The sequence below is a fragment of the Rhinolophus sinicus genome, chromosome 5, assembly GCF_057876585.1.
Source record: "Rhinolophus sinicus isolate RSI-liver-muscle chromosome 5, RSI-T2T, whole genome shotgun sequence".
Taxonomy (NCBI): Eukaryota; Metazoa; Chordata; class Mammalia; order Chiroptera; family Rhinolophidae; genus Rhinolophus; species Rhinolophus sinicus.
Genome location: NC_142505.1, coordinates 13,910,444 through 13,924,382, shown reverse-complemented (window position 1 = coordinate 13,924,382; position 13,939 = coordinate 13,910,444). Strand labels below are relative to the sequence as shown.

Genomic DNA, 13,939 nt, shown 5'->3' with positions numbered 1-13,939 from the left:
TGGAGGGTAGGCGCGCCCTGGCCAGAAATAGCCGGATCCGTTGGCTGCTGCCACCCACAGGCCGCGGGCCCTGTCATTACCTCGGGCGGCCGGGCCCCACGCCCTGCCTGTGGGCGCCTCGCTGGGTTTGGGGTGATGCTCCAAAGAATCTGTTGTCATCCCGGGGAAGGGACCGCGTAAAGTCCGACGCCCAGCTGGGCTGCTGCGAAAGGGGCCCTCCGTGTCCAGGCGTCCATTCGCAGCTCCCTGCAGGTCTGCTTTCCTTTCTGCAAAATGGGTGCATGGCTTCAGAGAGGAATGTCTGGATCTTGTCGGAAGGAGGGTCTCCTCCCCTTTCTCTGGGAAGTTTCTAACCCCAGGAGCGACATTGGTGAGGACTTGGGTGGGGTTGGGGAGAAGAAAGCTCACAGCAAGCCAGTGCAGGGAGCTCACCTTTGAGACCCCCACAACCTAAACTCCTGGCCATCTGTGCAGCAGAGTGGCTGACAGGTGTAGGATCTGGGGTTGGGTGACATTCCCAGGGTCCATGCTTTGGGTGGGCTCCCAAGGAGCTGTCTAGGCAAGGGTCCCTTATGTGGACCCCACCACACACACACACTCCCACCTTTAACTCTTGCAACCCAGACATTCTTTTTATAGGGTATCCAGAACCCCCCAGGGAAAGTCCAGAGATCCTACTGCCCACCACGCTTTGGGAGAGACCCCAGAGGGCTTCCCAGGATGAGGGGTGCTGGGCCCAGTGAATCACTTAGGCCTCCTGGGCTTATAAAGCCAATGTGAGAGTCTGGCAGAAGCCTTTAGGACCCTTTCTGGAGGAAGCCCCTCTTCTTCCAGTACAACCTGGCCTAAGTAACTTTGAATATCTCCGGAAGGGATGTAAGCAACCCCAGGGTATGTCTTGACTTGGCTTCATCTCCAGCATCATTCTTATTTATTTCAATCTCCCAGCTCTGAACCCCAACCCCCAAACCAGGTCACTATTTGGGACCGTCATCTCTCCCTTTGCCTCATTTGCCCCTGGTGGGGGCCAGGCTCTTCCTTGGCATACCCCAAACCCATCTCACACAGGCCCTCTTCTGGCCTCTGGCCCAGGCAGAGGAACTGAAGCCTCCTTCCTGGGCAGGGTTGTTGGGCAGGATGGGCTTGTCTGACTCAGAGTTGACACGTGAAACCAGGTTGTGCTAGAAGAGAGGGCTGAGCCACACCCTGCTGAAAGAAGCTCAGAGCTTCTGCTCAGACCTGTGCGTCAGCTCACAGTCCAGTACTCTCCTCTCCTTTGTCCACCTTTCACACACAGGCTGGGAGGCACAGTGCTTGTTTTCACTGGGTGTAAGCCTGTGTGGTGATTATGACTGTCTCCATGTGTGGAGGACCTGGAGGGCCCAGCAAGAGGTTTTGTACAAAATTGCTGGATTCTACTTCCTCTGCCTAAACTCCCAGGGCCCTCGGTGAGCCCAGCCCTGGCCAGGCATCTAAATTACCCAGCTCTTAGTTACCTTTACAAGATGCTCTGAGATCCTGGTGACTCATAGGGCTTTCAGCAGGCTCAGTTGGGTGCACAGAAAAGCCATGCCTGCCCAAAGACTAATTGCCTCATGGTGAAGTTTCAGGCATCTCACAACCCCCAGCTGACCATCCTGTCTTCAAGGTGTGTATGGGGAGGGGGGAGGGGTGGAGGGGACTTCCGGGATGACTGGAGACAAGTGGCACCTAGTGTTAGGGCCCGTGAGTACCTGAAGTCACTTCCCTTGACCATTCCACCACTGTGGTCTCTGGTTATGGGGAAGGATCAACCCAAGAATGCCAACTTTCAGGACAGTCAGGTTCCAGGTGTGCTTCTGGTCTTGCCCAATCTCCCTCCCCCAGAAACAAACCTAGGCAAGTCAGGTGAGGTGAACAGGTTTATTCTGCTCTCTCCTCCGCTTGGGAGCCCCTGTCCTGGGCGTGGGGGATGAGGAGCTATTTAAATCTTGGCTCTGCAGTTTCCTGCTGTGAGACTTGGAGCAAGCCCCACCACCTCTCTGAGCTCTACATTTGGGAGCTGCAATCCTTTTCAGAATCAACTAAAATAACAGATGTCGATTAGCTGGTGTGCATAAATGCCTGCTGGACAGACACACGCTGGAATCCCCTCTCTCCACAGCTGTCCCCTCCCTAGGCTCCTCTACTGATCCCGGTGGTCAGAGGCTCTTGGTCCAAGGGCATGCCCGATGCTTGCGAGGGCTGGAAAACTCCATCTGAACTCCCTCCAGAGGGTCCAGGACCCAAATCGAGGAGGAAAAGTGAAGGCTGCCTCTCCCAAGGGAGCAGCTGTGGCAAAGTGAGGGTGCTCAGATCATGCAAGGAAGACACTCCTAACTGCAGGGATCCAGGATGCCATGACGACCACGAGGTTTCTGGGCTCATGGGTAATCCCAGGACAGTACAGAACGATTGGGGGTTACTTTTTTGTAATTATATTTGTGGGATTTTATTGTGCATTCATTTGTGAATGTAACTGAGATATTTATTTCACTGGGGACTAAGTCCCAATGCTCATTCCCACCCCACAGGCAGAGTCTGGTACTTGGGGTGGAGGAATAATCAGGAGACTGGCCCTCAGACTCTCATCTGAGAGAAGAGGTACAGCCCAGGCCACCTGAGGGAGGAGGTACACTTAAGGAGTGTGTGAACTGAAAAAGACACTGAACCTCCAGTTTGACAACAGTTCTATTTTATTTAGTCAACAAATATTTCTTCAGCACCTACTGTGTGCCGAGCACTGATCTAGAAGCTTGGGAATCATCCGTGAACAAAATGTACCCAAACCCTCTGCCTTCATGGAGCTTAAATTCTAATGGAAAGAAAAGAGACACTGTAATAAACATAAGAAGTAAATTGTTTAGCATATTAGGTATAAAGACAATTTAAAAAGAGTAAGGGAATTCAGGAATGGAGAGGGTTAAATTTTAAATAGGTTGGTCAGGCTGGATCTTCTGAGGAAAGTGACATTTGAGCAAAGACTTGAAGGAGGGGAGAGAGTGGGCCATTCACACATGCCTGGCGAAGAGGATTCCAGGCAGTGCCAAGGCCATGAGGAAGGCGTGTGTCTGCTGTTTTTGGAGGACCAGAAGGAGGCCGGTGTGTCTGGAGCAGAGGGAGTGACAGAGAGACGTAATAGGAGAAGATAGAGAGGTAATGGGGACCAGGTCCTGTTGGGCCATCTAAGGGCTTCCACTTTTACTCTGGGAAAAATGGGGAGCACTTGGAAGTTTCAAGCTGAGGAGGGACACACTTGACTTATGTTTTAAAAGAATCAATTTGGCTTCTGAAAGAAGTATGGAGAGACAAGGGCTGAAGAAGGGAGCCCAGTGAGGAGGCATTGCAGTAATTCAGATGAGAGAGGACGGTGGCTCGGACCTGGGTGGTGGGAGTGGGGTTCGTGAGAAGTGGTAGGATCCTGGATACACTTGATGTTAGTGCCCACAGGAGTTACTGGTGGGGGCCGTGAGAGAAAGAGAGAAGTCGAGGATGACTCCAAGCTTTTGGCCTGGGCTGCTGGAAGGAGGGAGTTGTCACAACTGACATGGGGAAGGCTAAAGAGGAGCATGTGCTCTATTTTGGACACGTTAAGTTTAAGGTAACTAAACATCCAAGGTAAGACGTCAAGTTCAAGATGATGTACAAGTCTGGAGTCTTGGAGGGAGATGTGGGCTAGGGATAAAATTTGGGATATGGTTCAAAGCGTGTTTAAAATGTCCATAAGCCCCCACATAAACCTGGTGGGAATCTTCTCTGGGATAATCTATCTGGAGGACAATTTGGTAATATTTCAGATATTAAAATGTATATACCCTTTAGCCAAGAAATTCTAGGATATTATCTGATTCTATATTGTATGTATATTATATACAGAAACACTGTAAAAGGTAAAGTTCATTATCAGAGACATGGTTAAATAACTTATATTTCCATACAGTGGATTCCCTTGCATCTGTGTAAAAAAACAAACAGACCCAAACAGTCCTCTGTGAGTTGCTATAGAACATAAGTGAAAGAAAACAAATGGCTGGAATATGTGTGTGTGTGTGTGTGTGTGTGTGTGTGTGTGTGTGTGTGTGTAATGTGTAATATAATGTAATGTTACTTGTGCTTTAAACAATTTTTTTTTTAAACTATAGATATTGGTGTTGGTACAGGCAGAAAAATAGCTGGAAGGATACAGAAAGAATCCGAGGAAAGGGACAGAGAGCAAGACACTTTTTATTTTTTATATACTATTTGATTTTTTTCTTTCACCGTGATGATGTATAACTTGAAATTTAAAAGTAAAACCGTTTAAAGGCCAAAAAATGTGTGTGGGAACCCAGAGATAAACAAACAAAAATTCTGATCAGCAGAACAGGTAATAAAATGAAGAAGGCAGCTCAAGAAATTCCCTTTGTGCTGACGAATTTCTCATAGTGGAGAGGGCTGGCAAGTGGTTCAAAGATGGCCCGAACCCTTTGTTACTGGTGCAGGGTTTGAACCATTCATTTATCCGCTTAGTCAAAGCGCAAAGAAATTGAATGCTGGGTACAGTGGAATCAGGGTTGCATCCAGCTTATCCGAGTATCTCCGTAGAAAAGGGAGAAAGGGTGGAGACGGGAAGCACAGAAGAAAGGGGAAAGCAAGGGAAGAGAGTGCGTCATTAAAAGGGAAAGGGCAACAGTAGATACTGCTGAAACGTCCAGGAAGATGAGGACAGAGGAGTGTCCGCTGCCATTGGAGGAATTGGAGGATTGCTGGAGACCTTGGCCTAGACAGAGCAGAGGGGATTGAAGCCAGAGAATAGGAAGGGTCAGAAAAATGGGAGACATCTCCTAGGCTGGGTCAGACCCTCTGTGATCTACTCAGGTTGTTTGGAGACAGGATGTAGAGGCCAAAAGTGATGGCAAGAATCCATTGTCCTGTTCTTTCCTAAGACAGGGAAGGGGGCTAGGGAGCCTCCTCAAGTAGAAGTGCTCCTAGCAGGATCACCCACTTTGTGCAGGCCCACTCCTAATATTAGAGCAATGGAGGGCCCCCAGACTGGTCCACTTCTCTTCCCCCCACAGATCCGTTTGCACTATTGGGGACCTTGCATGCTTGCAGACAATTGGACAAACCAGCCCACTTGCCCAAGCTCCCTCCACCAAATCTACCCCTTAGTGCACATACTGGTTAGCATAGAGGGGAAGGCCTTAAAGAAGAGGCCTACACAGGCCCTGTCAGGATGTTTGGGCAAATAATTTGGGGGTTGCCGGTGCTTGGATGGGAGGTATGGAGCCTGTTATCTTGGCCTTGTAGTCTAGTCTCTCTGTAGAGAAGGGTGTGACTGGAGGGAAGCCAGAGTAGGGTTCTCTCAAGTACACAGTCCAGAGCTTCCTTGCCAGCTCTGAGGACAGAAAATTACTTGCAAGGACAAAGGAGGGAACTAGGCCCAACGAAGAGAAGCGGAAGTGGGCGAGGTCTGTGGGCAAGCATCCTGGGGCTCATCTCAGGAAGTGGGTTTCAGGCTGTAAGGCACACAGATTCACCCCAGGAATAAAAGGTGTCCAGTTGTATCACTTGTGAGCAATCAATGTGATATCAAACTGCTGCCCTGGACAAGAGCAGTCCTCTTTCCAACAGCTCAGTGGATGTACTCACCTGTTTGCACACGCATGATATTTAGGAGTCATCCTTGACCCCTCTTCTCTCTCATTCCCATTATCTATCAGCAAGTTTTGTCAATTCTTCCCTTTTAGATCTATCTCCAATCATCGCCATTCCTGACCTTTTTTCATTTCCTTTGCTCTCTCCCAGCTTTTGCACAACGGGTGCAGGGAGTGCCCTTTTTCCTTCTCTCCTGGCTTACTCCTACTCATTTTTTGTTTTGTTTTGTTTTTTTCTTTTGTTTTTTCACTTAACAAGTTTAAATAGAATTTATATACAGTAAAATTCACCCTTTAAAGTGTACTATCCCGTGAGGTTTGACAAATCCATACAGTTTTGTAACCACCACCACAATCAAGATAGGGAACAGTTCCATCACCCCAAGAACTTTCTTCACACTCCTTTGGAGCCAACACTAGTTCTTATCATCAGCTCTTGGCAATCACTGATCTGTTTTCTATTTTGCATTTTCAAGAATATCCTATAAATGGAATCATTCAGTATGTATATAGCCTATTGAAAATGATTTCTCTTACCTAGCATAACACATTTGATAATTCATCTATGCTGTTGTATCAATAGTCTATTTCCTCTTTATTGTTGAGAGTATTCTGTTATATAGATGTACCAAAATTTATCCTTTCACCAGTGGTTAGGACATTTGGGTTTTTCCAGTTTTTGGAGAGTATGACTACAACTGTCTCAACTTTTGTGTACAGGGTTTTGTGTGTCTGTAAGTTTTCATTTCATTTGTATGTGTAACTTTATTAGAAACTGCCAAATTGTTTTCCAGAACTACTGAAGTAGTTTGTATTCCCATGGCATATATGAGAATTCTCTACACATCTTCACCAGCATTTGGTTGGTTGGTTGATTTGTTTTTATGAATTTGTTGATTTATTGATTGCACATTCTACTAAGTACGTAGCGCTTTCAAATTGTGGTTTTAATTTCCACTTCCTTGATGACTAAAGGGAGTCTGCTCCATTTTTTGAATCTCTGATTGATCTTCACTTCTTCCAAAAAGCCACTGTGCTCACTCTATAGACTGATTAAGTTCCTGTCCTTTGTGGTTCCATGACCACCAACATTTATCTCTGCCTTGGCCTTAACCCACTAAATTGCAATTGTTTTCCTGTTCCCCCCCCCCCCCCCCGATTTCCCCCTAACACACACACACACACACACACACACACACACACACACACACACAGACGCCTGTGAGCTCCCTGAGGGCAGAAGCAGCCTCTTACTTCTTTCCCAGCACAGACCTGAAAGAGAATCTTTACACAATAAATATTAAATAAGCGAATTAATGATTGCTTAACAAATTAGAAAATGGATGGATGAAGATAGGTAGTTGGAAAGCATGTTTTGCAATCAGACTGCTCTGGCTGTGCAATTAACCCTTTCTCCACTGGTGCCTCGCACTAAGCTCACCTGAATACAGGTGATGCCCATGATGCACATATTTTGGCGATGACGACACAGAAAACGAGAGAGGCAAAACGGAAAAGGCGGGGCCAGAAGCGGAAGTGTGGCCGGGAGTTAGCGGCGTTTTTAGTTGCCATGGAGACCGGACGAGCCAGGGACCGCCAGTCTGACCAGTCTGGGTCCTGTGCGTTCTCTGGGGCAACGTGGACGCCACCCTCGCGTCTGGACCGGATTCACGGCCCCAGCCAGTCCATCTGGCTGTCCTCCCCCGCCGACCCCGAGGCCTTCCACTACGGCTTCAGGACTCGACCCCACCGCCTCTCGCCCCTTGGGTCCTCGCCGTTGCCCGAGCCGCACCTGCTGCGTCTACGCCCCACCTCGCGTTGCACCCAGGACATCTCGCACTTGCTCACCAGCGTCTTCCGTAATTTGTACACTGCCGAGGTGATCGGCGAAGACGTGAGCGCGAGTTTGATCAAGGCCCGCGGCAGCAAGGATGCGCACCACGAGGAGTTCGTGGACGAACTGCAGCAGGTAACACTGCCCGGCGGCCCCTAGCGCTTTCTATCCGTGCTCACCCGGGACGCCGGGGCGTAGTGTCTGCGGACAGTACGGGCGGCCGGGCTGGGGTAGCGGGTGGCCAGGACGCGCTGCAGAAAGGCGGCCTCCTGCAGGGCTCAGCCGCTGGACAAGTGTCAGCATCTGTCAGGTGCCAGGCACTGTTCCAGACACTGGGGATGCAGCTGGATAAAAGCCAAGTCCCTGCCTCAATGTATCGACATTCAAGTGGAAGGACACTCTATACACATACTTATACAGATACACAGCTACTGCACACATCAGGCATATCTCTGTAGCATCTATCTTTTTTTCTTTACATACGTGCACACATTATATACAGGCATACCTCGGAGATATTGCGGGTTTGGTTCCAGACCACCATAAAAAAGGTAGTATGCAATAAAGCGAGTGGTAATCTTTTTGGGGGTGGAGGGTCTTGCCTTCGATTTGTGAAAATGAGCAAACAATCTGTGAAGCCCAATAAGGCGAGGTATGCCTGTATAGCATGTATAAATAAAATGACTTGGGGCAGGTAGCTGGAGATAAGTCACTGGCCCCCCTTTGGGGTGCCTGACCTTGTATTAAAACCCACAGTCTTAATGGAGGCATTCATGCCCAGATTTTAGGAAGCATGCCCAGTCTCTGGAACACAGCTCTGATTCCTCATCTGTGTAAGGAAAGCAGCTGACTTGAGTCCTCTCTGCTGAGTCTGACTGCTGACCACGTTGCTGGCGACTCCTTTAACTCTCAGAGGCTCAGCTGAGTGCGTTCAAGCCGCTGAGGTAAACTCTGAAGGGCTGATAGCTAGAGGCTGTGTGCTCACTACCTCCCTAAAGCTCAGTACCAAGTCCTTCTTTGAAGGGGAACCCAGGTGGCATAGCCCTTTGTCTACCACAATGGTGTGCTAACTTGTATTTGGTATTTCAGAGTTCGAATGGCAGCTCTCTTTACTGTGAAGTCAGGAGACAGGGTTTCCAGCTTGCCTCTGTTACTTATGAAACCTTTAGGCCATTTTCCTCGTGGGGGGGGGGAGAGAGGGGTTCTCAGTTTTCACATGTTTGGTTGGACCAGATGGTCTCTATAGCTCTGTGACTGTTCTGTGCTTCACGGGAAGGCCTGATACCTGAGCGAGGTTGAGTAATGCTATGTGATCTCACCATATTTCTGTGCACTTGATCACCTACCTGCCAGATTCGGGAACTCTATAAGCAGCGGCTGGATGAGTTTGAAATGTTGGAGAGACATCTCATTCAGGCCAAGGCACGGAGCCTTGCGGAGAAAGAACGGGCCATGCACCAGGCCAAAGTACAGGCGCTGGAGCCCTTCATCAAGCTGTCTCCAGGTACGTATAAAGAACTCTCGCGTGCCCTTCACCCCGATTCCCTAGCTGTGAATATGTTACTGTATTTGCTCCATTGCTCACTCTCAAGTCTCTCTCGAAACATTTAGGGAGCAAGTTACAGACATGATGTTTCATGACCACAAAGCACTCTCCACAGGGACACTCTCCAACATAACCAGCATACAATCCTCCAAGCCAAGAAATCATTATTGGTGCAACGTTAAGCTCCAATGCACAGATCCCATTCACATTTCACCAGCTGGCCCACAGTGGCTCTCGAGGAAGTCATGTGGCATATAACTGTCATGTCTCTTTTAGACTTTTCGTTTGGAACAATTCTTTGATTTCTTTCCTGTCTCTCATGTTCTTGACAGTTTGATTTTTTCCCAGTTCTTTTTATTGTGGTAAAATGAGCATAACATAAAAATTACCATCTTAACCATTCTTAAGCATGCAGTTCAGTGGTATTAAATACTTTATAATATATAGCCATCACCACCATTCATCTCCATAATTATTTTTATCTAGTAAAATTGAAAATACATATTAAACAATAACTCGCCATTCTCCCCTACCACAGCCCCTGACAACTACCATTCTACTTTCTGTCTCTAGGATTTTCACTACTATAAATACCTCATATAAGTGGAATCATGCAGTATTTGTCTTTTTGCAACTGGCTTACTTCACTTAGCGTAATGTCCTCGAGGTTCATCCATGTTGAAGCATATGTTATAATTTCCTTTCTTTTTAAGGCTAAATAATATTCCGTTGTATGTATATGCCACATTTTACATATCCATTCATCCACTGATTGACACTTGGGTTGTTTCGCTTCCATGTGTTAGCTATTGTGAGTAATGTTGCTATGAACATGGGTGTATGAATATCTTTTTGAGACCCTGCTTTCAATTCCTTTGGCTATATACTCTGAAGTAGAACTGCTGGATCACATGGTAGTTCTAGTTTTAATTTTTTGAGAAACCACCATACTGTTTCCACAGTGGCTGTACCATTTTTACATTCCCACCAACAGTGCACAAGAATTCCCATTTCTCCCCATTCTTGCCAACACCTGTTATTTTCTGGGTTTTTTGATACTAGCCATCCTGATGAGTGTGAGCTGGTATCTCACTGTAGTTTTGATTTGCGTTTCCCTGATGGTTAGTGATGTTGAGCAGCTTTTCATGTGCATATTGGCCATTTGTATATTGTCTTTGGAGAAATGTCTATTTAAGCCCATTTTTTTAATCCATTATTTTCTTGTTGAGTTGTAGGAATTCTGTATTCTGGCTATTAATCCCTTGTCAGATATATGACTTACAGTTTTCTCTCATTCTGTGGGTTATGTTTGAGAGATTTTTGATTACTGAGTCAATCTCTTTACTACTTATAGATCACTTCAGATTTTTCTGTTTCTTCATGATTTAGTCTTGGTAGATTTTCTGTTTCTAGGAATTTGTCCATTTTATCTAGGTTATCCAATATGTTGGTAAACAAATGTTCCTAGTACTCATTTATAATCCTTTTTTATTTCTTTGGAATCAGTAGTGATATATCCACTTTCATTTCTGATTTTAGTCATTTGAGTTTTTTCTCTTTTTTTCTTAGTTGATCTAGCTAAAGATTTGTTCATTTTATTTATCTTTTCCAAGAACCAGTTCTTGGGTTCATTGATTTTTCTTTATTATCTTTCTGTTCTCTACTTTGTTTATACTCTAATCTTCATTATTTCCTTCTTTCTGCTAGCTTTGGGTTTAATTTGTTCTTTTTCTAGTTCTTTAAGTTCTAAGTCTAGATTATTGGTTTAAGATATTTCTTGGTGTTTTTTTTTTTAATGTGTTTATATCTATAAATTTCCTTCTTGTTTTTTTGTTTTGTTTTTTAATTATTGTAGGCTGTCTGAGGGTCAGCCTGAGGTGTATACTTAAGGTTTTCTCAGGTCTTTTCTGAGCCTTTCCTTGGGCATGTACTGTCAAATTCTAATTTCCCCCATATATCCAGTTGTTTTCTAATGTCCTGGTCTTTAATATCTGGCTCCCATAAGGGGAAAAAGAGAAAGGTGAATGGGTGGGATTAAGGAGCTGGCCTTTTAAGTTCCCAGGAAGTCACTTCAGCTGGAGGAGGAGAGATTTGCAACAATGAGGGGAGGTGCGACAATAATGGCTGCTGCCTCTATGTCTACTCCTCTGTGATCAGAAGCAGTAATCAGCACAGCACAGATCCCCGATTTTTGGAGGACAGGGTCCTTTTTGTTCACCCACGTTTCCACATACTATGTGCAGGTTGCCCTAGAAACATCTTCACAGATGCCTGCTATGGAATTGGGGATGAGGGATGTGTAAGCTGCTGTTCTAGGAGCTAAAGTTAAGCACGATTTGCTGTCCATGTCTTTCCCTGGAAGTTACAAGCCTTCAATAGATTCCAGAGTTCCAAAATAGTTACATTAGACTGATTCTGCGAATGCAGTTGTTGTCTAGATGGAGAGACAGATTTCTGGTGCTTCCTACTCTGCATCTTCCCAGAATCCTCTCTCTTAACAAGTTCTTGACAGGCCTTCCATTCTGTAGAATGGGTTTAATGTTCTCTCCTGACCAGACTCAGATTCATTCTTGGCAGGAACACAACATAAATTATGTTGTGCCCTCCTCACTCTGGCCCATCAGGAGGCACAGTTGATGTTAACCTTGATCACCTGGTCAGGTTGGTGTCTGCTGGGGCTTCTCCACATTAAATTCTCTAAATTAAATTATAATTGATTAGTATTTTGTGGAAAGGGATTCTTAAATTTCACCAATGTCTTTCTCCTCACCAACGCCTCAGCACCACACCACCAGCATTCACTGAAAACTTTTTTTTCAATCATCCACCTCTATGGTGATTCTTTCTTTAATAAATTTACTTGTTAAAGAAATTGAGTTATTTTTCCTATAGACTTGCGCATAGTCTGATTTTGCTGATGCTAACACTGTGGTGTTTAATCTGTTCTTATGATCCTTGCATTTCAGTAATTAGTTCTAGAGAGTTGATGAAGTTTAGGTTCAATTTTTTTTTGGGGGGGGATGGGGTGGGGAAGGGACAAGACCGCCTCATAGATGGTGCTGTGTGCTTTCTTCTGGAGGTGCATGGTATTTGATGTCTCTCTTTTCATGATGTTCGCAGCCTTTGCCTGGATCTATTATTTCATTGGGGGTTGTAAATTATAATGAAATGTAAGTAGTACTGGAATACTTCTATAAAGAAAAACTTTCCGGCAACTACTTTGATTACCCCAAGGTATGGGCAGGATTAATACTTTCCCTTTATTTTCCAGTTTTTAAAATAATAAGTTGGTTCCCTAGCATCTTTCAAAGGTGACTGATGAGGTTTATATAGTTTGTTTTAAGTATTATTATGAACTTACGGATTTCATAACTACAATTATATTTGTTATCCTTATTGATTTCCCATCTTCAGCAAATTGGAGACTTTTCAAGTTGACTCCTAACACTTGACACAACATCAATTTTCTTTGATAACGTCCTTACTTTCTGGAATGGTCCAGATGTTCCAGGCTCATCTTGTGTATTTATTGCCCCAGACCTGGAATCAGCCGTGTCTCTAAGAAGCCCTTGTTCTTTTATTTTCCCCAAAGACTTTGGTCTATCCTTCTCCTTCCCTGACAATCATCATTTTCTAGTGCAGCAGGCAGAAGGGACAGTGTTTCTACGGTTGGGAGACCCGACATATCTGTGGCCCAGAGGGAGGGAGAAGTGGAAGATACAGTGGCTTAGAAAGGCATTACAGTTACGGGGTCCTGCGAGGAACCAGATACTGCAGGAGGTGCTTTGCATAGGTTATTCCATTGAATCCTTGCATTGATTCTGGGAGGTAGGTTTCTCTCCATTTTATATATGCAGGTACTAAACTCAGAGAGAGGATCAAGTAACGTCCCTAAATTCCCACAGCTCAGAAGGGCTGGGACCCAGATTTGAATTTGAGTGTATCTGATGTCAGAACCCATCTCTTCTATCAGGAGGAAGAGGAAGGATCATTGTCCAGGCACAATGTCACATGAGCTTAGATGACTTCCCTTAGGGTGTGGGTCTGAGCATGAGGTCCTATCCTATGTCAGGCCTGCCCTCTCGGAGGCTCCATTCCCATTAGATAGTAAACACTCAGCGCAGATTCACATCTCCTGTTTCTCTTTCCACCACAGCAGAGTCATGCAGCAATCAGAATCCTTCCCCCCAGCGTGGTAGCAGATTCTCAGGCAATTTTATTAATTGCCTGATATCCTCTTAGCCCTGGGAGTCACATACTGTCTCTGTCTTTGGTAGGATCCTTTTGGCTAGAGATCAGGAGAGATTAAACAATTGGTTAGGTTTTTGTTTGTTTGTTTGTTTTGTTTTATTTTTTAATGAAAATGAAATAAAACATTGAGAAGTGAGAAACAAACACCAGGCAGGAGATTTTTTTCAGTGACCTGCATTTTATTTTTTACTCAAGATAATATTAAGTTATAATCAGACATTATCTGCTCTGGTTTCTCAACCTTCTGCCGATAATGTTTCTTTTATTAGGTTGGTGCACAAATAATTGTGGTTTAAAAGATTAAAAATAATTGCAAAAACTGCAATTACTTATGCACCAACCTAATATTTCAAAAGTAGCAGAAGTAGAGACCTTAATACAGTTCCCTGGACACTCTTTGGTCCCTCCCTTCTTCTCAATGTGGGGCAAGGTGACCCCAGAATCTCTTTCATAACTTAGATGGTTGATGGTAAGGACATTCCTCTGAAACCTTTCTTGAGGCACAGAGACAGCCTTCTCTGTTTCCTAATACAAATGTCACAAGGTGGAAAACATACGTAAATGTCTCCCAGGCAGAGGCAGAAAGACCAGAATTCTGCAGAACATCTTGTGCTTTTCATTCTCTCCCCTTACTGATAAGTTTTCTGCATTATC

General features: G+C 45.2%; 1 protein-coding gene across 7 annotated transcripts in view; it reads left to right on the top strand.

The window, feature by feature from the left end:
* Positions 1–3: 3 nt before the first annotated feature.
* The window catches only part of DLEC1 (DLEC1 cilia and flagella associated protein), a 57,329-nt gene continuing 43,393 nt past the window's right edge, over positions 4–13,939 (top strand). For all 7 annotated transcript variants that reach the window (XM_019727618.3, XM_088798266.1, XM_088798267.1 and 4 more), the window contains exons 1-2: positions 4–7,623; positions 8,842–8,992. In XM_019727618.3, the coding sequence (XP_019583177.3) occupies positions 7,135–7,623; positions 8,842–8,992 (640 nt within the window). In that variant the 5' untranslated portion in view covers positions 4–7,134. The remainder of the gene's footprint in view (positions 7,624–8,841; positions 8,993–13,939) is intronic.